The following is a 25,767-nucleotide window of genomic DNA, read 5'->3' as shown; positions in this document are numbered from 1 at the left end:
AGACCTCCTGAGAAAAACCAGGTTGCTGCTGGAAGAGGTGTTGGTGAGGCCAGCAGGCTCACCCTGTGGTCTGTGTGGGTCCTAACGCCCCAGTGTAGTGACGGGGACACTATACTGTCAAAGAGCACCGTCCTTCGGATGAGACGTTAAACCGAGGTCCTGACTCTCTGTGGTCATTAAAAATCCCATGGCATTTCTCGTAAAGAGTAGGGGTGTAACCCCGGTGTCATGGCCACACACCATTGGCCCTTACCAATCATGGCCTCCTAATAATCCCCTTACATTGAATTGGCTCTATCACTCTCTCTCCTATATCCGGTGTGTGGTGAGCGCACTGGCGCCGTTGTACTGTGGCTGCCGTCGCATCATCCAAGTGGATGCTGCACACTGGTGGTGGTTGAGGAGAGATCCCCTGACATGATTGTAAAGCGCTTTGGGTGTACAGTAGTACATATGAAAGCGCTATATAAATGCCCGATTCTATTCTATTCTATTCTAACAGCTTCGAGTTCCCACTGCACCACCCGCACCGCCGATTCCCCCACCACCACCAGCGGACCCCTCCCAGTCGGAGCCCCGCCTGCCGGTTCCAGAGGCTTATTCAGGTGAACCCAATTACTGTCGATCTTTCCTAACCAAGTGTTCAATGCATTTCTCTCTACAACCCAAGACATTCCACAACGAGCGAACCAAGGTCGCGTTTGTGTTGGCACTTCTGACTGGGAGAGCGGCGCTATGGGGAACGGCGGTGTGGGAGAATCAGGAAGAATGCTGCTCCTCGTTCCAGAGGCTCTCAGACGAGATGAGGCGGGTGTTCGACCGTGCCGTGGCGGGGAGAGAGGCTGCTAGAGTGTTGGCGGATTTACGACAAGGAGAGAGATCCGTATCTGATTTTTCGATTGAATTTCGAACACTAGCAGCGGAGAGCCAATGGAACGAGGAGGCGCAGTGGGACATGTTCCTGCATGGGCTGGCTGACCGCGTCCAAAAAAAGATCTACGCCATGGACCTTCCCACCAAGTTAAACGATCTCATTGCTCTGGCCCTGAGAGTGGACGCACGTCTTTCCCGAGTAGATCGGCGACCTCAGCTTAATCGTTCTCCTGGAGGGATCAAGGGACAACGCTTCGGAGGCGGGGACGCGGTCAGCCCCGTCAACGATCACGAGCCCATGCAGGTGGGTCGAGCCCGGCTTTCCCGGGAGGAGAAGGAGAGGCGGAGATCCCTGGGCCTTTGCATGTACTGTGGAGGAACTGGACATTTTGCTTACAGCTGTCCGTTAAAAGGCCCAGCCCGGCAGTAAGTATGAGGCTACTGTCGGGTGGGATCTCTGCCGAAAAGACCTCATCCACATCTACTCTCCTTCCGGTAAGACTCCGATGGTCAACTCACCTCCACGACTGTCGGGCACTTTTGGATTCAGGGGCTGAAGGTAATTTTATGGACCACACCTTTGCACGCAAGTTTCAAGTTCCCCTCAGACCCCTTACACACCAGATTGCAGTACACGCCCTCAATGGTCAAGAACTCCCCACCATCGCACTGGCCACCGAAGATATCACCCTCATCACATCAGGCAATCATACCGAGACCATCTCCTTTTACATACTGGACACTCCTCTTGCACCCATCATCCTTGGTCACCCCTGGCTCACCCGTCACAACCCCAAAGTGGACTGGCAGTCGAAGTCTGTGTCGGCATGGAGCAGTTATTGTCATAAGTCTTGTCTTGTGTCTGCCTGTCCGTCTGTTTCTGTCCCTGTGTTTCAGGAGGAGACTGCTTCTCTTCCCCCGCATCGTCCCTATGACTGTGCTATAGAGTTATTGCCAGGTACGTCTCCGCCTAAGGGCAAGTTATATTCACTCTCTGTTCCAGAGAGAGAGGCCATGGAGAAATACATTTCTGATTCTCTAGCAACGGGGTTCATCCGCCCTTCCTCTTCTCCAGCGGGGGCGGGGTTCTTTTTTGTAGGTAAGAAGGATGGATCGTTGCGATCTTGTATTGATTACCGGGGTTTGAACAGCATCACAGTAAAGAATACGGTAACCCTTCCTTTTACAGTCCCCTAATTACTAGGTATTTACCTGGTAAATATATGGTAAGTTATAGTTGGTTATTGGTAATTACCACAGGTAACAAGAATGTAAATGCAGAGAAACTACAAACTAATTACTAGGTATTTACCGGGTAAATATATGGTAAGTTATAGTTGGTTATTGGTAATTACCACAGGTAACAAGTATGTAAATGCAGAGAAACTACAAACTAATTTCTAAGTATTTACCTGGTAAGCATATGGTAAATTATAGTATTTTAGTGTGTAATTACTTAAGGTGATTAATATGCAATTACAGAGAAACTACCAGGGAAAAAAAACACCACTGTTAAATATCAACTCAACAAAGTACTGTGTACTTGTTACCTGTTTAGGCTGGTAATAACTCAGATTTAATTGTGTACTTCCTCAGAATGTAGGCAGCCAATTTTTAGAAACACCTCCAGTATTACCCATCAATTCAAGTTAGCTTTGTAGTTATCCTAGGGTTATGTTGGTAACAGTCCATGTTTATTTATTACTATCTTGAAATTAAGACGGTAGTTTCCAATAAATTACCTTGTCTTACATAGTTGTTGTTCATTGCTACACCCATTTATAGAGGGTTTATCAAATAATTTACCTTACACTTATCATAACTCATGGTCATAATTCATAAAATCGCATATACATTTACTTTATCAATTTTTCGGTATTTACCTCTTGGCTGGCCTGGTCTCTTTTATCAATCAGTCACTTGTCCAGCAAATGTATGTAAGATAGCTTATCACAGTTCAGCCAGGGTATTACCGTATTTACAAACTCCAAGAAAGTTTTATCTTCTGGCCACGAACATCAAACTTTCTGAGTTTATGAATTAAAGACTACTCAAGGTAGTCTATAATATCGAGCTTGTAGCTTAGATCTTTTATTTCATTGACTTTATAAGGTGGGGTTTCAAACACAGAGACAGTTAAAAATATAAATGGATTTTAATAAATGCAAAACTAGAGAGATTATATGAGCTACAAATATAACCGTACGTAAAAAGGCAAACAATAAAACAAACAAACATTTAACCAAACAAGAACATAAAACATAGCGTGATCAGGGTGAATGAAATGAAAGAAAGAAAGAAAGAATATAGAGAGAGGAGAAAAGAGGGTAACTTAATTCACAGACCTAAGAGCGAGACACCTGAAATCAGCTGTTAGAGATCAATACTTGCACGATTTTGGACTCTTTCAGTGTGATGCTGGAAAGGGGGCGCGCGTGTGCGCGTGTCCGGCTGGTTTGCGTCTAGCTTCGTCTTCAGGTGTCGTTTCGCAAGACGATGTAAAGGCTCACTTGAATTTAACGTTACTGAGAAAGTTCAGATAATTTCCCTTGTGGAGGGGAAAGGCGAGTATGAACTTAGTTGCAAAGAACGGCAGCTTCTACATGACGCCAGGCATGCATCCCAGAGAGAGAGGCCAAGGCCTGTCCAGCTGGTTCCGTTGGGAGGAGAAACGCTGCGAGTGGAGGAGAGGAAGGTCAGAGCTAGAGAGAGTGTTGAGAGAGAGCGAGAAGAAGAGGTCTCTTCTTTTTAAAAGACATCTGTTTACGCCCTCTTTTTGGGACAACAGCAAATCAGATCTTCTGATCTGAGGCGGGAAGAAAGTTTCTTTGTTTGTGAAGAAACGCCTACTTTGACTGTCATGTGAGAGATCGAAAATAGCATTCATATTTAGAAATATGGTATTTCCTGGAATAAATGCATATTATTGTACTTTGCAGTCAAGATTCGACTCCGACATGTTTTTCCCATTACATTGACACCTCGAATGACGTTTTTGCATGAAAGAAATACAGGGTTACATAATTTCCTCATAATCACTAGCATAGTGATTTTGGATTAACATAATAACGTTGCATAGAAACCTCAGACATTATCTGGCCAATTATACACACATAAAAATACATATCAAAGACATTGCTATTGGATCACATGTGTGGAAATGTACGTTTCAAAGTCCAGAGTGTGTTTGTGTGTGTGCATTGGAATGTCATGGAATGTTGGCTTGCAGAGGAACTGGATGAGCTGCAGCTTTGGAGTCATAAAGTTTATGACCAGGTCGAGGTCGGGTTACAAGACACTATTGAGGAACCTTCTTTCAGTGAACCTTTAGAATTCAAAACTATACTCTAGCAAACCACACCTCTATTATAATGGCAAACTAACCACACATGCATAATGGAATTGTACATATATTTAAAAGGGAAATTGCTTATCCTGAGTTACACACAAAGGTTGGTCTCTTTGTGTGTGTGTGTGGAGTATCTGGAATGTCTCGAGTCTATAAAGTCACAGGGAGTTCACGCTGAACTGGGGGGGATCCCAGCCACACTGGCGCTGGTGAATTACCCCCGTAGGGAGTACGGTCTTCCTAAGGACAGAGAAGATGTGTTTGACACCCTCATGATTCACTTAATTTGAAACGCAGATGTCTGTAGGTCATTGTTGCTACAGTGTTCCTGTGGATTTATTCTGGATTCATCTCACCTCTGGACTCATCCCACCGCACTGCTGCACTCCCTTTCACCGGGTTCATCTGGCCATCGGGGTCCCTGCGCCGCTAGCCTGTCTGTTCTGGACTTTTACCAACTACTCATCATATATATACAATAAAGAGCTTTTACTTGCAATTGCTTCCTTTTCCTCATTCGTTACAGACGCATTGCTCACTTTAATCTGTAGAAACGATAAAATGATGCAATTATGTCCCACGGTCCGATGGGAAACCAAGCCAGGGTCCTGAACCATTTGAAAATCGCTGTACTATACCATGTAACCAACAAAAGTAATTATTTAAAACACTGTTTTCACTGTAACAGGGGTCACTTCCATATCGCACAGCTTTTTTAGTAATATCTGTCGCGCTAACCCGGTGGAGGTGTGGCTGTCTTCTGTGTACCCGTCATTTCTTTCTTCTGCATGCCGCCTCCCCTGCGCGCACTCTGCATGCCAGCCCGCACGTGACTGTGCGTGCGCTCTGGTGCAGGCTCAACCAGGTGAATTGAATTGGGGAAATTAGAAGCTCGCGCCTAGTTCAGTGTTTCAAATACGCGCATTAGTCATTTGACTGGAGGACGACGGACAAAGAGGTCGGCAGAGGCACAAACTCATTCACTGTGAGGAACTGGGACTTTTTGATTATGACGGGCTATCGGTAAGCTCACGTGGACTCTTCTTTCACAGACTCTCGTTTAAATCCTTTGTCTGTTTTGTCTGTTTGGTATTTAATGTGGTAAATGTGTTAATGTTACAGGTGAAGTTTGAAAGTAATTATTACTGCATGGTTTAAAGAGATACTGATAAACTGATAAGACCAAATGCTTAGATTGGTATAGTGTTGCTTGTAAAATGCAGAGTAAAAGACCAAGCTGTGTTGCCTGTAAAAATGCATTTGACCTTTCCTGTGTTAGGAAAATACCTGTTTATTTAAAATGTTTGTGTTTTTCTTTTTTCTTTTATTTATTTAACCCTCATGTGGTGTTCAAAACCCTATAACACCTGTGGTGTTCCCGGTCAAAAATGACCGGCCCATAAAAAAAAGCTTATAAATCACTCATTATACCATATTTTCACCCAATCTTGGATTCAATCTTTTTGTCAACATGTTCTCTTTCAATTAGGACTGGTTTTATATTTTGATTTGCATCTGAATAATCATAGGCCTCATTTATTTGAGAGTAGGCATTTCATTTTTTGAGTAATTTTTTTTTAATTTTTTAATAATTTTGGAAATATTAAATAAAATCTGAAGAAAATTGGTATTGTTGATCACACTAGTCTACTCTAATGTTTCACCAGGAATTTTGTTTTGAAACTTTTGTTTTGTAAAAAATATGGCACATAGTCACACTTGTGGTGTTCCCGGTCAAAAATGACCGGCCTATAAAAAATAGCTTATAAATCACTCATTATACCATATTTTCACCCAATCTTGGATTCAATCTTTTTGTCAACTTGTTCTCTTTCAATTAGGACTGGTTTTATATTTCTGTTTGCATCTGATTAATCATGGGCCTCATTTATCTGAGAGTAGGCATCTCATTTTTTGAGTAAAAAACAAATAATTTATGAGTAAATTTGGAAATATGAAAAAAAAAAAATGAAAAAAAATGGCTACTGTTGATCACACTAGTCTACTCTAATATTTCACCAGGAATTTTGTTTTGAAACTTTTGTTTTGTAAAAAATATGGCACATAGTCACACTTGTGGTGTTCCCGGTCAAAAATGACCGGCCTATAAAAAATAGCTTATAAATCACTCATTATACCATATTTTCACCCAATCTTGGATTCAATCTTTTTGTCCACTTGTTCTCTTTCAATTAGGACTGGTTTTATATTTATATTTGCATCTGATTATTCATAGGCCTCATTTATTTGATAGTAGGCATCTAATTTTTTGAGTAAAAAACAAAACATTTTTGAATAATTTTGGAAAAATTAAATAAAATCTGAAGAAAATTGGCACTGTTGATCACACTAGTCTACTTTAATGTTTCACAGGGAATTTTGTTTTGAAAAACTTATTTTGTACAAAATGGCACAGAGTTACTCTTGTGGTGTTCCACTGGGCCATTGAGGGCCATTGTTTCAGTTGGCCATTGAAAGTGAATGGGAGAGACATGTGTTAGAAGTCCATGAGGAATATCTTTAGATCTGAGTGATGGATTATGGTGAGTTTGGGCTCTTTTTAATCTTAACAATCTCATGTAAATAATGATGTGCCATTTTCCACAATTTATGCATGCTTCATTGAGTTATGAGTTAAAACGCGACATAAGTGCTAGGCTACATCTATATTCAAGGCTCTGTGTGCGCCTGTTGGGGTTTGTGTGTTACAACTCCATTAGGAATATCTTTAGATCTGAGTGATGAATTATGCTGAGTTTGGGCTGTTTTTAATCATGATAGTCTGCTGAAAATAATGATGTACAGTTTTCTACGATCTGTGCATGCTTTGTGAAGTTATGAGCGAAAACCAAACGTGAGTGCTTCATGAGTATATACTTGGCTAGATGCGTCTGTGGTATTTTCTGTGTTAGAACGCCATGAGGAATATCTTTAGATCTGATTGATGGAATATATTGAGTTTGGGCTCTTTTTAATCGTGAGCTCCTGCTGTAAATAACGATGTGCCATTTTTCATGATCGATGTATGTTTCATGAAGATACGAGTAAAAAGGCCAAGTCTAAGCTACCTTGATTGGCTACGTGAGTCTGTGCGTCTGTGGTATTTTTTTTGTGTTAGAACTCCATGAGGAATATCTTTAGTTCTGAGTTATGGATTATGTTGAGTATGGACTCATTTTAATTGTAAGCATCTGCTGTAAATAATGATGTGTCATTTTCCACAATCGGAGCATGTTTCATGAAGTTACGAGCGGAAATGTGTCTAAAATTCAGAATCCATACATGGTTTACACATGGGTCTCTTGAAGGGCTTCTTTTAGAAAAACCTAGCTCAAGTTTAGTAAAAAGCCTGAAACAATTATGCTTGTTGTATTCTACTCATTGAGACTGTAAGAAAAAATGATGTGGACGTCGAAGATCTCAAAAATGAAGTTTATTACAGCAAAGTAGTAACAAAGTACAGACAGCACTTCGGATTCAGCGGAGTCATACAGAATGAATCTCATCATCTCAGCTCAAATATTTATCCTCTATTCCGTTTGTCTTCCCCCTCTACATGTAAATTAAGCACATCGTCTTTCCCTTCAACATGTAAATGAAGCTCTGTTTTTAAGTGTAATTTAAGAATAATAGATTCGTCTTCCCTCTCAACATGAGGCTGAAACTCTGTCTTAAATGTAAATTGAGGATCTTTCCTCTGTGCCCACATCTTTGATGTTCTGTGAGATCAGAACAGCAAAAGGCTAAGGTGATAAAATCTATCTGAAGTGGATCTTCTGTTAAAACTAAATGGTCAAATGTTTTAGGTGATAAGATCTATCTGTAGTGGTCACATCTTTGATCTTCTGTTAAAACAGAACGGTCAAATGTTTAAGGTGACAAGCTATTTGAAGTCCCTGTAATCAAGATGGTTGTTGGTTGCCCTCTGTGATACTATTTACATATTACTGAGATTGGATGTAATTGTCTCTATATGATAATTAAGCTCTGTTAAGTGAAGGAACATTTTGATATATATATTGGAGTGGAAGTTATTGGGAACAGACCATAATTTCTTATAGACCCCCCTTTGATGCTCTTGGCCCAAAGTAGCATCACCACCACTCCCTTTTCATAGATAACACCTCCCGAAACCTGGTGGGCAGGTGCCCCAGTGGCGGCATAGCCCTGGCTTAGGTTGTTCCCTTATGGCCATCAGAGAATCGTACCCGTCTTCGGGATCTATGCCTCCTGCACACTGAGTTATGGCTCTACTTCACTTGAGCAAAATTATCATAGTTTGTGATTTAATATATATATATATATATATATATATATATATATATATATATATATATATATATATATATATATATTTTTTTTTTTATATACGAGGTAACCAAGAACCATCATATCCACTTTGGAACATTCAATATTGATCATGGAATTATCTATAATCTAACTATAATCTAATGTTTAAACATGAAACGTATACATCAATCTATAATCTAATGTTTAAACATAGAACACATATATCACAACAAGGTTTTTTTTTTTTTTTTTTTTTTGAAATAGGTAAAAAAAAAAAAAAAAATTTAAATTTTTTTTTTTGGAAATAGGTAATCATCACATCCAACGGGAACGTCCAATATTGATCATAGAATTATCTTCAATCTTACGTTTCAGCATGGAACACATACAGCATAACATAATGCACTGACCGATAATAAGAATGATACATACACAAACAGCAGTTTTAAAGGTAACATCCCAAAGTAAACCAGAATAGGCAATAGCTAAGTCTCCATCATGCATCTGTTTTGTCAGAGCCTCATCTTTTCCTTTAAGGCCTTGTTGAGCTTTCACAATGTGGGTATCTTTCCTTTGCATCAATGACATTAACATATTGTCTAATTTTGGTAGCTCAAACTCAAATTCAGGAATGTTTTCCACAAAACCTAATTGTTCCTCTGAATTGGGTGACATTGTTTGTTGCGTAATATTTATATAAGGAAAATAATAATTTCCTATAGACCACGTTGATTCTAATGTCAAACAAAATGAGGTTGCATTAATTGGACAAAATGTTTGATTATCGTTGACAGAGATGGAGAAGTGACTCAGAGTTGTTGTAACACATGTTTTCTTATCTAATACTATTACCCTAGTGAAATTATTGTGCATATGAGTCAAGCTGATTTCACAAGCCTCATAGCTTGTCTGGGGTGTTCCACACAATGGGTGTTTTTCCACAGCATCACATTCACAAATGAAACCACATGAAGTCTTGTCGCAACATTCTATATCTACTCCTCGCCATTCTCCTGATGGTAACTGAGTAACAAATTTTGGCAAGTTCTTTCTTTCCTTAAGCACATTTTCCTGTAATATTCCTAGATTGTCCACACTTAAAATCTTTTCAAACACCTGTTCCTTCTGGAAAACTGGTACTGAAACGGTTAAAAGCATAGCATACATTTGTCTCATGAAACAACCAAACCTATCAAAACTATTCCCAGCAGAACAGGCCCAAGAAGTATCCTTCGGTTTATTTATTACTGTATCATTCCACCACCTTAAAATCTGAATGGGTGGAATTCGGTTTTTGGGTTTTGATGGCTCTCCCCCATGGCGAGAGAAAGGCAAGTGTATACCTTCCATCAATGGACCGTAATCCAATGGACTATAAAATCCAGGAGGAATCGGATGAGAAGAAATCTTAGCCATCCTGAGGATGTAACTGTAAGGGATGGGCAGTTTGCACTTACCCAATCTATTCATAAATGTTTTTAAATTGTCTGATGTGGAATTAAAACAATCTTTGAGTCCAAACCATTTCATCATTACTTCCTCTGTAAAAAGAGTAGATGGAACTTTACCTGCCAATACTTCTTCCAAGATATGGGTGATTTCCTGATGCTTGATGGAAGCAAACTGTGCACAATATAGTTGTTTCTGCATACTGTTAAAAGCTTTTTTTGTCTGTTGGGCTATGATTGATAGCGCGGATGCAATAGTGTGAACATCTTGAACAGTTTCTTTTTCTTCATTTAGACCTTCCTGCAAATACGCATCCGTTTGTAGAACCTGTTGTCCGACGAGAGCTTTGAGTTTAAGCTCATTCCGCTTCAGTTCCTGTGCACTTATCCAGTTGGATATGCCTAAACCTGTTCCAGTGGCTCCAAGCATATTGTCTACAAATCCTAATAGTTTCCGTCCAGTAGGGGCTTCTCTGAGGTGACCTTTTGGTGGTTCCCCTGGTGACTGATTTGTCGGCGTGTGAATTGCTACAGCGCTATGATACCTCAGGAAAACTGTGGTGATAAGGTCTTTATACATCTCTGTCACACCTTCTCCTCTGCATTGTCCATCCATGTCTGGAGACCATGCTGTTAGGTTTACTAGGACTGGCACATGGATCCATTGAATGTTGTTGATCAGCACCCCTTGATAAGGCCTTGTCACCACTCCATAGGAAGGTGCTGATTGCTGCTCTGGACACTCCTGCATCATCACCATCACTGGGAGGATCACAGCCACGATATAACACCACATCTTTATTTGTCTTGGTTGGGGTTCTGAAAAATACATGCAAACAGAAAGAGTTACCCCCCCCCCCCCCTTTTTTTTTTTTTTAGCAAACAATAACAACATTATCATTAAAACACATACACAGTTATTAATCACACAGTAACAACACAATGATTAATTAAAATATATATACATAAGCAAATTATGAGATTAATAGAATAAAAATATAAGCACGAATTGATAACAAACACATTTTCTTGTTTTTATGTATTTGTTTCGTTAGGTCTGTCATCTGATTTTTTATATGGTTTCATCTGATCAATGTGGAACCATTTCTTCACTGGGTGTCTGTTTTTAGTTTTATGACAGATTTTGTAAACTGCATCTCCACATTTGTCAATCACTGTGTATGGTCCAATCCAGTTAGCGGACCATGGACCCTCGTGGTGATAGTTCTTTACCATCACCTCATCACCAAGCTCAAATTTCTGGACATGCACATCCTGATCATAATACATCTTGTTGTATTTCTGACTGAGCCCAATTTCTTGAGCAGCTTGGTTATACATAGCTGTTAATGATTTACACAGATTCTTGAGGAATGTTTCTGTTGTCCATCCTTCAATCATAGGTTTGGGAACTTCAGATAAAAGATGTTCTGGTAATCTCATTTTTCTCCCTGTCATCAATTCATGGGGACTAAAACCTGTACTTTTGTGAACAATCCCTCTAACTGACGTCAGTATGCTTGGAAGGTTTTGAGCCCAATTTGGACCATTCTCTAACACCATTTTTTTCAAAGCTGTCTTCAAAGTTCTGTTTGATCTTTCCACCCCTCCAGATGATTGTGGATGATGTGCTATATGGAGCCTATGCTTTATTCCAAGCAGTTTTGCAAGATCTACATGGATTTTCCCTGTAAAATGGGCGCCTCTATCACTTTCTAAACTCAGAGGAAGGCCAAATCTACAGTACACTTGTTCCCAAAGTACTCGTGCTGTGGCAGAAGCAGTATCAGACTTGATTGGAAAAGCTTCAATCCATTTGCTAAATGTGTCAATAATCACTAGAATATATCTGTACCCTCCTTTAGCCGCAGGTAAAGGACCAATATAATCAATCTGAAGGTTCGTCCAGGGGCCTTCAGCAAGGCAAGTCGGTCTTAAACAGCCCTTCTTTTTTACCCCTGAGGGATTCATTTGAGCACACGTTAAACAATTTGCACAGTATTCTTTCACATCCTTATCCATGCCTGGCCACCAAAACATATTCCATATCCTGTCCTTTACCTTTGTTACACCTAAGTGTCCCCCCTGATTGTGGATATGATACAAAATATCATTCCGCAATCTTGTAGGTGGAATCCATACTGGATTATCACCATTCCTGTACAGTAGTATATCATCATGTATTATCAATTGTGCATCATGTGGTGCAAATGGACCATCTTTAATAGATTGATCATTTCTTTTCAGCCTGATTGCTTCTGTTATCAAAGGATCGCCCTTTTGGGCATTTTTCAAATCTACTGGTTCTTTAAGGGTGATAGCTGCGATTGATTCTTGTTCCTTAATACCTGAAAATGTTACTCCTTCCATAGCCGCTTTCTTTGCTAATTCATCAACTATTAAGTTTCCGTCCCCATGTTTATCTGTTCCTTTCTTCTGATGAGCTTTAACTTTCAACACTGCAATTTTATGAGTGCTCTCCTCAGCAGATGACCATAATGCTTGTATCGGGCCACAATGAACTAGAGGTTGTCCATCTGCACTGGTAAAACCCCTCTTCTGCCAAATCGGCAAATACTCTGTAAGGGAATTAACCACAAAGGCAGAATCTGAATATATGTTCAAATCTGAGTCTGGGATGACCTCTAATGTTTGTAATACAGCTGTCACTTCTGCTTTCTGAGCTGAAAAATGAGATGGACATTTATATAGAAAATTTCCTCGATCACAATGAATAGCGAAACCTGTATGGTACTTCCCATCTTGCCAAAACCTAGAACCATCAACATACACATCAACAGCTCCTTCAATAGCTTTTACCTCAAAGACACTGTCAGAAGATGGGATGTGTTCATCTTCACAAGTGTGTGGAGCACCTTCATACAGAAGTGTTCGGGGTAGCATGGAGTTGGGTTTGTAGACAGTTTTAAAATTTTTGGATCCTAAATCTAACGTCCATCTACCTAGTCTAGCACTCGATACTCCTTTCACTTTCCCATTTAAGAGAAGCTGTAAAGGAGTATGTGGCGTATGCAGTGTCACTTCATTGAAACCATAAATGTATTCAAAATGTGACATTGCCCAGTGAACGGACAAAAGATGTCTTGTACAGGAATCAAATGCTTTTTCAACAGGGGAAAGTACTCGAGACGCATAAGCAATTGGACGCAAATTTCCTTGCACATCCTGCAGAAGGACAGTTGAAAGAGTTTCCTCTGTTGCAGCTGTCTGCAATATGAACGGTTGTGTTCTGTCTGGATTGCGAAGGGCTGGAGCTTTAATTAAGGCGGCTTTCAATTTTTCAAATGCTGTCTGATGCTCCGGACCCCAATCTAAGGAATCATTTTTCTTCTTTTTTCCTGAAAGGAGAGAGTTTAAAGGTTTTGCAATATCTGCAAAGCCTTCAATGAATTCCCTACAGAATCCCACTATTCCTAAAAAAGATCTCAAAGCTGTTACTGATACTGGAACTGGAAGTCTCTGAATAATTTCCACCTTGTGTGGGTCAGGTGTCCGCCCCCCTTCGCTTATTTTTATACCTAGATAAGTGACTTCTGACTTAAGCAACTGAGCTTTTCTTGGATTCAATTTAAGTCCAGCGTCATCCAGCAACTGAAGTAATTCTGCTAACAAAGTGAGATGTTCTTCCCTGTCAGCAGTCTGCAATAACAAATCATCCACATATTGAATCAGACATTCAGGCTTAGAAAAGCGTTCGAGTATTTTAGCTAAACACTGGTGGAACAGGGTAGGTGAGTTCACAAAGCCTTGTGGAAGAACGTTCCATGTGTACTGTGCGTTTCTGAACTTAAAAGCAAACTTGTATTGACACTCTGGATGTAATGGAATTGACCAGAAACCATTTGACACATCAAGAGCCGAGTAGTAGTTAGCCTCTGGTAAGAGAGATGCTAGGACATCAGGGGTGGAAGCTACTACAGGTGCACAAGTCTGTGTACATTTGTTTAGCTCCCTGTAATCTATGCATAATCTCCAAGAATTGTCTGGTTTGCGAACAGGCCAAATTGGGGCTAATGATGGAGAAAAGCATGGTCTAATAACACCCTGTTCTAATAGAGAATCCACTGTATGCTGTATACAGGGATTCGCCTCATCTGGATAATTATACTGTCTGAGAGAGGGTGGGTCACGACCCTGAATCTTCACTTCCATTACACTAGTATCAACTCTGCCACAGTCATGTTTTGATTGAGCAAAAACACCTCTGCTTTTTCTCAATATTTCTGACAATTCTGAATCTTCCACTGATAACAATGTATCTAAATCATATTCCTCTGATTTTTTTATTGTATGTACAGCATGTACATCAGAAATCTCCACAACTTTATCTTCACTCTGAGGATTACGCCAAATACAATTGTTGCCATAGTCAATAATATATCCACGCTTAGTCATAATATCTGAACCTAGGATACTACGACTATCACCTGTTCTGCTGAGCCATGCTTTGTCTTTGAATTTATCTTTCCCAATTTGAAATGACATATTATCTGTTTGTGATGCTAGAGATATTGTTCCATCAAAACCCTCCAATGTTATTGTCTTTTTACTGTTCTGTGAGAAATTTTCTGAATGAAGAATTGTTAATGAAGCACCAGAATCTACTAACCAATCATTGCATCGACCTCCAACAGCAATATTTACAATTGGTCTACCATGATTATCTCTTGACAGTGGTGCTACATGTGTTATGGAGGCCTGTGATCCCTATGCTGAGGAACACTTGGCTTCAGATCTCTGCTTATCCAAATTGGAACGAAGTTCCTCGTTCTCCTTACTCAATCTGTCTACTGTGGTCTTTAATTGATTTAAATCAATTTTTGGACCTGTTCTTTTGAATGTAGATTTGCACATTCTGGAAATGTGTCCCTCTTTGCCACATGAGTAACATACTGGGAGGTTATCAGGGTTATAAGGAGGTGGTCTCTCCACTATATCCCCTGTATTGTGGTCTTCTTTTTTCCAGTAGACCTCTCGATCACTGTTCTGATATGGTTTTCTAACATTTATTACTGACACAGGATGAGATTTTTTTTCATTAGCATTATTGTTGTAGAACTGTGTCATTTTAGCAATTATGTCATCATATTCAGACAGAGGTGTCACAAACATCGTCACAGCAGAACGGGTGGATGAGTCACATTTGCTAATCAAAGCAGTCTTGAAACTGATATCATTCTGAGTAATATCAGGATTGCCACTGAAAATCTTAAATGTCTCCAGTAATCGTTCTGAGAATGCTGCTGGATGTTCCCCTTTTCTCATTTGCATCTCAGATATCCTATCCCAATTAACTGACATCACACCTAGGACATCCAGCAGTGCCTGTTTCCTCTCTGACTTAGTAGCAGTTCTGTTCTTCACTTTCTGAGTTAATGCTCCAGACAAAGTGTCAGGCAAACACATTCTTAGCAATACACGTAAAATTGTAAACTTCAGCATATTCCTCCAAGTTTTTCAGAAAATCTAATGGGTCGTGTTTGGCAGAATCAAATTTTCCAATATTCTTGATCACAGCTTCTAATTCATTTGGATTAAAACCTCTGACTATAGTAGAAGTTATTGGTTCTTCCCCTTCTTCAGTATCACGCATAGTTGTAGTAGCATGAACTGGTGCCATTGGAAACCTAACTGTACAGTCAGAGTATTGGCTAATTAATGACTCAGAATCTTGTTCCCAACCCTCAGCACTGTCTTCCTTCAAATCTGGCATCTCTGAAGCTTGATTACAAAAAGTGACACCTAATGTCTTACTTGTATTTTTCTGAGTTTTGCCATTTTTTATAATGAACTGACAAGCTGTCTTAGCTTCTTCCAAATCCTTAAACAATGATTCCACAGAAGATCTGAGCATACTATTGTTAGTTCTAAGAAGCGCAATCTCATTTTGCATCCTGACTTTTTCTTCTTTGTATATCATTTCAGTAGCCTGGTAATTGTTTTGTGAAATTACCCCGAGTCGCTCATTTTCAGTCTCCAATTCCTCTACTCTCTTCCTGGTTACTTTGTAGGAAGCAAAAACAGCTTGAAGCGCATTTGCTACCTTTCCTTTTTTGTTCCTAGGCATTTTGGGATAATTTTCAAACTTGGAGATAGCCCACTCATATGGTTTATCAACAATATTTTCTATTCCATCAAACAATCCCTGAGAACCGTGTTTAGCGATGTATTTAACAATCATTTCTTCCATTTTAAAGTTTTATCTGGCTTTACAGTAACTTGTGTATTCACAACGTCTGATTTAAATGACTATGCGTTATCTAGATGTTTTAAGATATTCGTTAGTCAATTTATTCACAGATTATATGCAAATGAACACAACCAGCACACTGAGCGAACCTTCTAAACTTAATCAATGTCACAGTCCTTAGGATCTTAAATTTGACACAAAATCGTTTAGGAGACAAAATAAAATAAAAATAACACTGTCACAGTACGTCGGACACAACCGCACTACGTCGGGTTTTTATGTTATTTTCTTAAAACAGCTTGCTTATCAGTACTTCGGTCATAAACAATATATAAAAAAAAATTAACACTGTCACAGTACTTCGGACACAACCACACTACGTCGGGTTTTATGTTATTTTCTTAAAACAGCTTGCTTATCAGTACTTCGGGTTCAAACAATATTTTATGAATTTTAAAACAATGCCACAGTACGTCGGGCAAAACCACACTGCTTCGGGTTCTTTGTTTTAAACTTCACAGAGTCACGGCGCGTCAGACTCACTAGCCTGCACTTTAACGCACAATAGTTGTGAAATAATTCTGTGACCACACTGCGTCGGGTCTATTCACTTACTTTAGAATTTCCTCAGAATTATTACAACTTCATACATTTGTTTCAGTTACTTTAGAAACAACCAATATAATATAACTCTGCCACCACACTACTTCGGGTTGATTCAATTACTTTAGAATCTTAACAGAATTATAACAGACCAACACCAAGTTTCAGTTACTTTAAAAACTTTACAATTAAGCACTTTGTTTCAATTACTTTAGAAACAACAATTCCAATACAACTCTGCCACCACACTACTTCGGGCTTATTCAGTTACGTTAGAATTTTAAACAAAATTGTACGGAATAGGCTTAAAACTCCTCCTGCTAATACTGAATAAACCAAATTCGATCTCTTCTGTCCTTAATTTTTTTTCTTTTCTAGATTTTTTTAAAACGAGGAATTCCTTGACAAAAACAGCATAAATGAAAGAAAACAGCTTTTTCTTACCTTTTCCCTTTTTTTTTGTTGTAAATCCGTCGACTGGGTCTGGCTCGCCAATGTAAGAAAAAATGATGTGGACGTCGAAGATCTCAAAAATTAAGTTTATTACAGCAAAGTAGTAACAAAGTACAGACAGCACTTCGGATTCAGCGGAGTCATACAGAATGAATCTCATCATCTCAGCTCAAATATTTATCCTCTATTCCGTTTGTCTTCCCCCTCTACATGTAAATTAAGCACATCGTCTTTCCCTTCAACATGTAAATGAAGCTCTGTTTTTAAGTGTAATTTAAGAATAATAGATTTGTCTTCCCTCTCAACATGAGGCTGAAACTCTGTCTTAAATGTAAATTGAGGATCTTTCCTCTGTGCCCACATCTTTGATGTTCTGTGAGATCAGAACAGCAAAAGGCTAAGGTGATAAAATCTATCTGAAGTGGATCTTCTGTTAAAACCAAATGGTCAAATGTTTTAGGTGATAAGATCTATCTGTAGTGGTCACATCTGTGATCTTCTGTTAAAACAGAACGGTCAAATGTTTAAGGTGACAAGCTATTTGAAGTCCCTGTAATCAAGATGGTTGTTGGTTGCCCTCTGTGATACTATTTACATATTACTGAGATTGGATGTAATTGTCTCTATATGATAATTAAGCTCTGTTAAGTGAAGGAACATTTTGATATATATATTGGAGTGGAAGTTATTGGGAACAGACCATAATTTCTTATAAGACCTTTCAAATGACATATGACACAGGACTATCTGAGCTGTATGATGTATTTGACATATTGCTGAATGTAATACAAAAAAGTAGTTTATAAATTATGATTTTTTTTTCTTCTAATTATCAGCAAATAACTCGGCACTACTTAGGAGTTTATCAAATTGGCTACATTCATTGTAGATTTCAGACTCTAAGCTTTCAAATGACACCTATTTTAAGTTGATCAAGGTAATAGTTTTGAAAAATATAATGATTATTTATTTCGCAGCTAGGTGGCGCTTGCAGGGGGTACACTCAGTTTTAGAGTGATAACTCAGCAGTCGTTAGGAGTTGATCAAAGTGATTAGATGCATTAAAAAGCTGAGATTCTAAGCTTTAAAATGATACATATTTTGTGTTGTTCCATTCATTGGATGCATTGGTCTTTCCCATTCACTTTCAATGGCCCATTGAAACAATGGCCCACAATGGTCCTCAATGGCCCAGTGGAACACCACAAGTGTAACTCTGTGCCATATTGTACAAAATAAAAGTTTTTCAAAACAAAATTCCTGGTGAAAAATTAAAGTAGACTAGTGTGATCAACAGTGCCAATTTTCTTCAGATTTTATTTAAAATTTCCAAAATTATTCAAAAATAATGTTTTTTTTACAAAAAAAATTAGATGCCTACTCTCAAATAAATGAGGCCTACGATTAATCAGATGCAAATAGAAATATAAAACCAGTCCTAATTGAAAGAGAACAAGTTGACAAAAAGATTGAATCCAATATTGGGTGATAATATAGCATAACAAGTGATTTATAAGCTATTTTGTGTAGGCTCGTCATTTTTGACCGGGAACACCACAAGTGTGACTGTGTCATTTTGTACAAAATAAAAGCATTTCAAAAGAAATTTCCTGGTTAAACATTAAAGTAGACTAGTGTGATCAACAGTGCAATTTATTTTCATATTTTTCTCAATATTGCCAAAAATTATTAACAAATAATGCTTTTTTCACTCAAAAACTGAGGTGCATAAGCTCGGATAAATGACTCCTACAATTAAACTGTTTGAAAATTGAATACAAAACCAGTCCTAATTGAAAGAAAACAAGTTGATAAAAAGATTGAATCCAATTTTTGGGGATAATATAGCATAACGAGGGATTTATAAGCTATTTTGTGTAGGCCTGTCATTTTTGACCGGGAACACCATAGGTGTAACAAGGTGAAAAAAACAACAACAAAAAAAGTAAAAAAAAAAAAAAAAAAAATTTGGACAAGTTGTTATAGTCTCTGTGAACAAAGTCACTAAGTTTCAGTTCAATGCGATAACATTAACTAGTATTTTCAGGAAAAAGAAAATCTTCTCCAGTCAAAAATGACATGAACACCACATGAGGGTTAAAGGTTTTTCACCTGTTACATCTGATCCTACTACATTGCTACATTAACTGATCAAATAAATATTATTCTGAGTGAAATCCCAAGTCTGGTCCTTTTCAAGTGTGGGCACCTCACAGTTAAAATACACTTGACAATATCTTACATGTATTCTATAACTGTGATAGAAATGGTCCTCAATTTCTACGAATTTTCCCAGAATTTCTAGTGTTTATATTTTTTAACTTCACTCATAAATAGATGTTTTAGATATCAGTTTCAATTATTTTTTGAAGGGCTTATAATGGCATGAAAGAGATTTAAATTTCCTGTATATTCCTGTATCTGTAGAACGGACAACAAATTATTTTTCAAAGATTGCAATCTTTTTTCACCTATTCTTTATAGCTCATGTCCTGTGGGATCATTTTTCCTAAATGACGCATATTAATGATGTGATATACAAAAGTTCAAATGGTGTATCAGGTCATTGGCATTTGGAAGATGCATCTGAGATCAATCAGTAGGATTCTCATCTTTTTTTGCGTACACCTATTTTATTATTGCCTTCATACAAAGGCAAAAAAGAACATTTGTCATATGATGGTAGACTCAAAATACCCGCTGCTGTCTAAAGATGGAGATGTAACTATTGGAACACTTTTTGCAATCCACAGTAAAGAAACATTACCGTCATTTGACTTTACACAAAAACCTCAACGTCTGCTTTGCTCTAGGTTTGTTACATTGGGAAGATAATGCATTTGATAAAAACATATTTGTTTTCTAAATTAAATTGTAGCATGTATAAATATGTATTTAACTTTGTTTACTCATGCAAAACTTAAATGTTTTCACAGTGTGAATCTAATAGATTTCCGGATGGCTCAAACAATGATCTTTGCCATAGAGGAGATTAACACAAGTGAAAATTTGCTCCCAAATGTTTCTATTGGCTACAGAATATATGATACCTGTGGTTCAAGACTGTCTTCCATGAGTGCAACTATGGCATTGATGAATGGTCCAGAGTTTGCAGTAGTTGACATATGCAATGGACAGTCTCCTATACATGCTATCATAGGTGAAACAGAGTCTTCAGCCACAGTGATTCTGTCCAGAACTACAGGACCTTTTAAAATTCCAGTGGTAAGAAGCAATAATAGTACAAGTCTGACCATAGTGATACTATACTGATTATGAACTGTTTATTTGTTTCCTGTGCTTTCTTTTCAGATAAGTCCTTCAGCCACATGTGAATGCCTTAGTAATAGGAATAATTACCCATCATTCTTCAGGACTATTGCTAGTGATTACCACCAGAGCACAGCACTTGCATACATAGTCAAGCACTTTGGCTGGTCTTGGGTGGGAGCTGTGAACAGTGACAATGACTATGGAAACAATGGAATAGCCATATTTCTGAAAACAGCCCAGGAGGAGGGGATTTGTGTGGAGTACTCTGTGAAATTCTATCGAACAGAGCCTGAAAAACTCCAAAAGGTGGTACAGATAATAAAAAAAGGCACTGCAAAAGTAATTGTGGCATTTCTTTCTCAAGTTGAGATGGGCAATCTGTTTGATCAGCTAAGTATTGAGAACATTACAGACTTCCAATTGATTGGAGTGGAGGCTTGGATAACTGCAAAAAGTTTGATGACTCCAAACAGTTTTCAAGTTCTGGGAGGGTCACTGGGGTTTGCAGTGAGAAAAATTTATATTGAAGGGTTTGCAGATTATGTTTTAAAGAAATTCTGGAACACAGCATTCCCATGCTCACAGACTGAGGAGAATTCTTCTCAATATGCATTAAATTGTAGCGGATATCAGGATCTGATTGCACTGAAAAATTACAATGAAGATGTGACTGAACAAAGATATTCAAGCAATGTATACAAAGCAGTTTATGCCGTGGCCTACTCATTACACAGTCTGCTACAGTGCACGAAACAAGGAGATTGTGAAAAAGGTCTGACAATACAACCACAGCAGGTAAATAAAAAAATAAATAAAAAAAAATATTTATCTCTTTGGTAACATCAGAATGTCTCTGAATTGTCTTTTTTTTTCAATAGGTAGTTGAGGCTCTGAAAAAGATAAATTTCACCATAAAGACAGGAGATAGTGTGTGGTTTGACAGAACTGGAGCAGTTGTAGCACAGTATGAAGTCGTGAACTGGCAGCAAGACTCAGATGGATCAGTCCAATTTAAACCAGTGGGATACTATGATGCCTCACTGCCCCCTGATCAGCGCTTTGTGCTCAACACTGAAAACATAATCTGGGCTGGAGGAAAGCTGAAGGTAAATAGCTTGTGTTGTATTAATCATTATTTTTATAATTTTATATTATACTGTATGTACTCCTCAAAGCTCTGCCCCTCAGAAAATTCAGGAAATAAAACATTTTATATTAATACCATTTGCATTTATAAACGGTATAACCTCTAGTTGATTTAGAACTGGTTAGAAGCTAACATAATGTCAAGAGCAAAAAAACAGTTTCAGTTTTTCCAGTGGTTTCTCAATGCGATAGCTGTCATTCCATTTTTGCTTAATTTTACACATCAAAGATACAATATTCTGTTCTCTATAATACTGATAGATTTATCGTCATCATATCACATAGACCATGTAATACCATGTATAATTTTATTTTACTTTGTAGAAGCCAAGGTCTGTGTGCAGTGTGAGCTGTCGTCCAGGCACTAGGAAGGCTGCACAGAAAGGAAGACCTGTCTGCTGTTATGACTGTATTCCATGTGCAGAAGGAGAAATCAGTAATGAGACAGGTAATCTTCAGCCCATCTCAAAGCTTCAAAGAAAATTGGTTAGCTGTTTTTTTTGTATTTTCCTTCTACTGTTAAGGATGCAGGTTCTTATCAAGAGACTTTATCAATGAAGTAATTTTCTCCTTTGTCTCTAACTATAGTAAACACAACTTCCTTTCCAGATTCAAATAACTGCAAGCAGTGTCCAGGGGAATACTGGTCTAATGCTGAAAAAGATAAATGTGTTTTAAAGGCTATAGAGTTTCTGTCATTCACTGAAGTTATGGGTGTAGTGCTAGTGTTTTTCTCACTGTTTGGAGTAGGATTAACTGTGCTGGTGGCCATCCTGTTTTACAGCAAGAAGATCACCCCCATAGTAAAAGCCAACAACTCCGAGCTGAGCTTCCTGCTGCTCTTCTCATTGACACTGTGTTTCCTCTGTTCACTTACTTTTATTGGTCGCCCCACTGAGTGGTCCTGTATGTTGCGTCACACAGCGTTTGGGATCACTTTTGTCCTCTGTATCTCCTGTGTTCTGGGAAAAACAATAGTGGTGTTAATGGCCTTTAAGGCTACACATCCAGGAAGAAATATCATTAAATGGTTTGGGCCTGCACAACAACAACTCAGTGTTCTTGCTTTTACACTTATACAGGTTATTATCTGTGTGCTTTGGATAACAATATCTCCTCCTGTTTCCTACAAAAATATGAAATATTATCATGAAAAGATCATTCTTGAGTGCAGTCTGGGTTCCACTATAGGTTTCTCTGCTGTACTGGGTTATATTGGTCTACTGGCTGTCTTGTGCTTCTTGCTGGCCTTTCTGGCTCGCTCACTACCTGATAACTTTAATGAAGCCAAATTCATCACATTCAGTATGCTCATATTCTGTGCTGTTTGGATCACATTCATTCCAGCTTATGTCAGTTCTCCTGGAAAATTTACTGTAGCTGTGGAGATATTTGCTATTTTAGCCTCAAGCTTTGGTTTACTGTTTTGCATATTTGGACCTAAATGTTATATCATCCTGTTTAAGCCTGAACAAAACACAAAGCAACATCTGATGGGAAAGAATCCACCTAAATCATTTTGAGATAAAATAAAGTGTATATTAACAGTGTCCTTTATTATTATTTAAAGAAAAAAGTTTCTGATGCATGAAATTTACAAAAGTAATTTTCAATTTCAATAATAAATACACTTATGCATTTATGTAAATTATAACAAGTATCAAAATAAAAAAAAAATTAAAAAAAATATGACGGTGATGCATTCATAAAGAATCCTAGCCTCATGTTTACATGTCAGTGTGGTGATGTTACGTCAATTTAACCATACGCATTCTTTCATGTCATTTTGAACAGGATCCATTGCTGATTATAATATGTAATATTAATTTGTTATCTGTACTTGTCAGCTCTGCTAATTGTAACTGCCAGAAAAGTTTCTTATTGATGCTGCAAATCAAAGTTCTTAAGTCCTGCTCCTGGAGGGCCACTGTTCTGCATAGTTTGACTCCAACCAAATCCGACACTCCTGAAGTAGCTAATCAAGATCTTAAGGATAACTAGAAAATTACAGACAGGCAGGTTTGATTAGGATTTGAAATGAAATTCTACAGAACAGTGGCCATCCAGCTTGCAAGGTAGTGCTTATTCAAGAAAACTGTTTTTGAAGTATAGTTGCTGTTGCCACACTTGCAGTTTTATTAATGTTGTGAGCTATGTGCTATGGGATTTAGAAAATCTATTATCATGGTAGTGTTAACCAGGTAATGTCACATTCACGTTAGTTTGGACTCGTATGTTTTGTCATCAACTGCCTTCGTCACTCATTTGTTGTCACGGACACTAATTACATTCAGCTGCACTCATCAGTCACCATCATTAATGTAAATATGTTCAGTTCTGTTTGAGTTCAGTGTCCGCTGTCGTCAATGTTAAGTGTGTGTTGCTCTCTGTTTGCTTTGTTGTTGGATCTCTTATTAATAAACCTTCATGTTGGATATTACCCGTCTTCCTCATCTGTCAATTAACATTTATTTATATAGCGCTTTTTACAATACAGATTGTTTCAAAGCAGCTTTACAGAGGTAACAGGAAAATAATGCAAAAAAGTTTGTTTCCAGAAGAAAATAGCTTCACAGTCCAGCTTAAGTAACTTCAATAAAAAAGTTATTAATTTAGTTAATTTATGTATATATAGCCACTCTGGAGAAAACTGTGATGTCATCGTCCAGCTCAGTTCAGTTCTTGTATAATGGTGTCAATGCAGGCAGATCAATATTATTGTTGAATATTAAATGAAACGTTAAATTGAATGTCCCCAACTAAGCAAGCCAAGCCAATGGCAACAAGGGTGAAAAGGCGACAAAGGAGAAAAAGGCGACAGTGGCAAGGAACAAAACCTCCATCAGGTGACAGAGTGGAGAAAAAAACCTTGGGAGAAACCAGGCTCAGTCAGGGAGCCAGTTCTCCTCTAGCCAATGAACGAAGTCAAGTCAAGTCATCTTCATTTATATAGCGCTTTTAACAATGTAGATTGTTTCAAAGCAGCTTTACAGAGATAAACGTATAATTTAAGGTAACAGAGATTGTTTTGGCTTTATAGCGGTTCTTTAATAAAGTTATTTTCCAGCTAAAGTTAGTTTTGATTGATTCGCTTCCGTCACAACGATCATTTGATATTAAATTAGGGGCCGCTAAGACGACACTATTCTCTTTACACAGACTTTAAACGCGAACCTGTGAAAAACGCTGATGGCGTTCACATGCTGTCAGGCTACACACTCGGAGACCAGGTAAGTGAATCCAAACACAGTGTTTATTTACAAGAATAAAGTGCAAGATGAGTATTCAGGTGAAACAGTGACGAAGTTGGTGACGATCACACGGTGCGTTGGAGGTGAGCAGGTGAGTAAATCCGCGGTACAATACGTTGTCATGTAGTGGACAAAAGTCATTAATACTTGGTCTCTTTCCTCACAGATGCGGGCAAATCGGATGGGAACAGAGTCTCAGAGGATACACAGGAGCTGGGAGATCAGACCGGGAATCACTTAGCGGATCTGGAAGAAGATCAACAGAGACACAGGGTTTAATAATCTTCAGATAAGTATACTTCTCTTCGTGAACTTGGAACGGCTACGAAGACAAGGAGACAGGCAGGTAAGTGGTCTGTCCTATTCGAGGCTTGACGCTGGAGTGCTGTTGTGAGATGGGTTTTATAGTGCTGGATAATGATTGTGCTGATTGGGAACAGGTGCTTGTGATCAATACTCAGGTGAGAGTGAACGCTGAGTGGTGGATGGGACGAGCTTGATTGGTCCCTGACATGACACAGAATGTACGTAAGAAACGACTGACGTCTTGGATCTTGCGTTCCATCTGTCCATTCGTTTGTGGATGGTACCCGGATGTCAGACTCACTGTTACATTCAGGAGTGAGAAGAAAGCTCGCCAGACCCTAGAGATGAACTGCGGTCCTCTATCAGACACGGTGTCCTCCGGGATCCCAAAGTTTCGGAATACGTGTTCGAAGAGTAATTCTGCAGTGTTAAAAGCTGTGGGGAGGCCCTTGAGGGGAATTAGTTTGCAGGCTTTAGAGAACCTATCGATGGTAACGAGGATACACGTATTCCCTTCAGAGGGTGGTAGATCGGTGATGAAGTCTACTCCGAGGTGTGACCAGG

The 25,767-nt window shown here is 38.5% G+C and overlaps 1 protein-coding gene across 1 annotated transcript; it reads left to right on the top strand.

Annotated features, from left to right (window-relative positions):
• Positions 1 to 19,903: 19,903 nt before the first annotated feature.
• On the top strand, positions 19,904 to 23,348 carry LOC311290351 (extracellular calcium-sensing receptor-like; the record flags this gene model as incomplete). Its single annotated transcript, XM_084408780.1, has 6 exons — positions 19,904 to 20,040; positions 20,164 to 20,452; positions 20,540 to 21,295; positions 21,379 to 21,606; positions 21,971 to 22,094; positions 22,256 to 23,348. 6 exons carry the CDS (start codon positions 19,904 to 19,906, stop codon positions 23,167 to 23,169), a joined length of 2,448 nt encoding a protein of 815 aa, XP_084264906.1. The 3' UTR covers positions 23,170 to 23,348.
• Positions 23,349 to 25,767: the final 2,419 nt, after the last annotated feature.

This window comes from Rutilus rutilus (genome assembly GCF_951802725.1).
Source record: "Rutilus rutilus genome assembly, chromosome: 5".
Taxonomy (NCBI): Eukaryota; Metazoa; Chordata; class Actinopteri; order Cypriniformes; family Leuciscidae; genus Rutilus; species Rutilus rutilus.
This window is presented reverse-complemented; position numbering and strand designations above follow the sequence as displayed.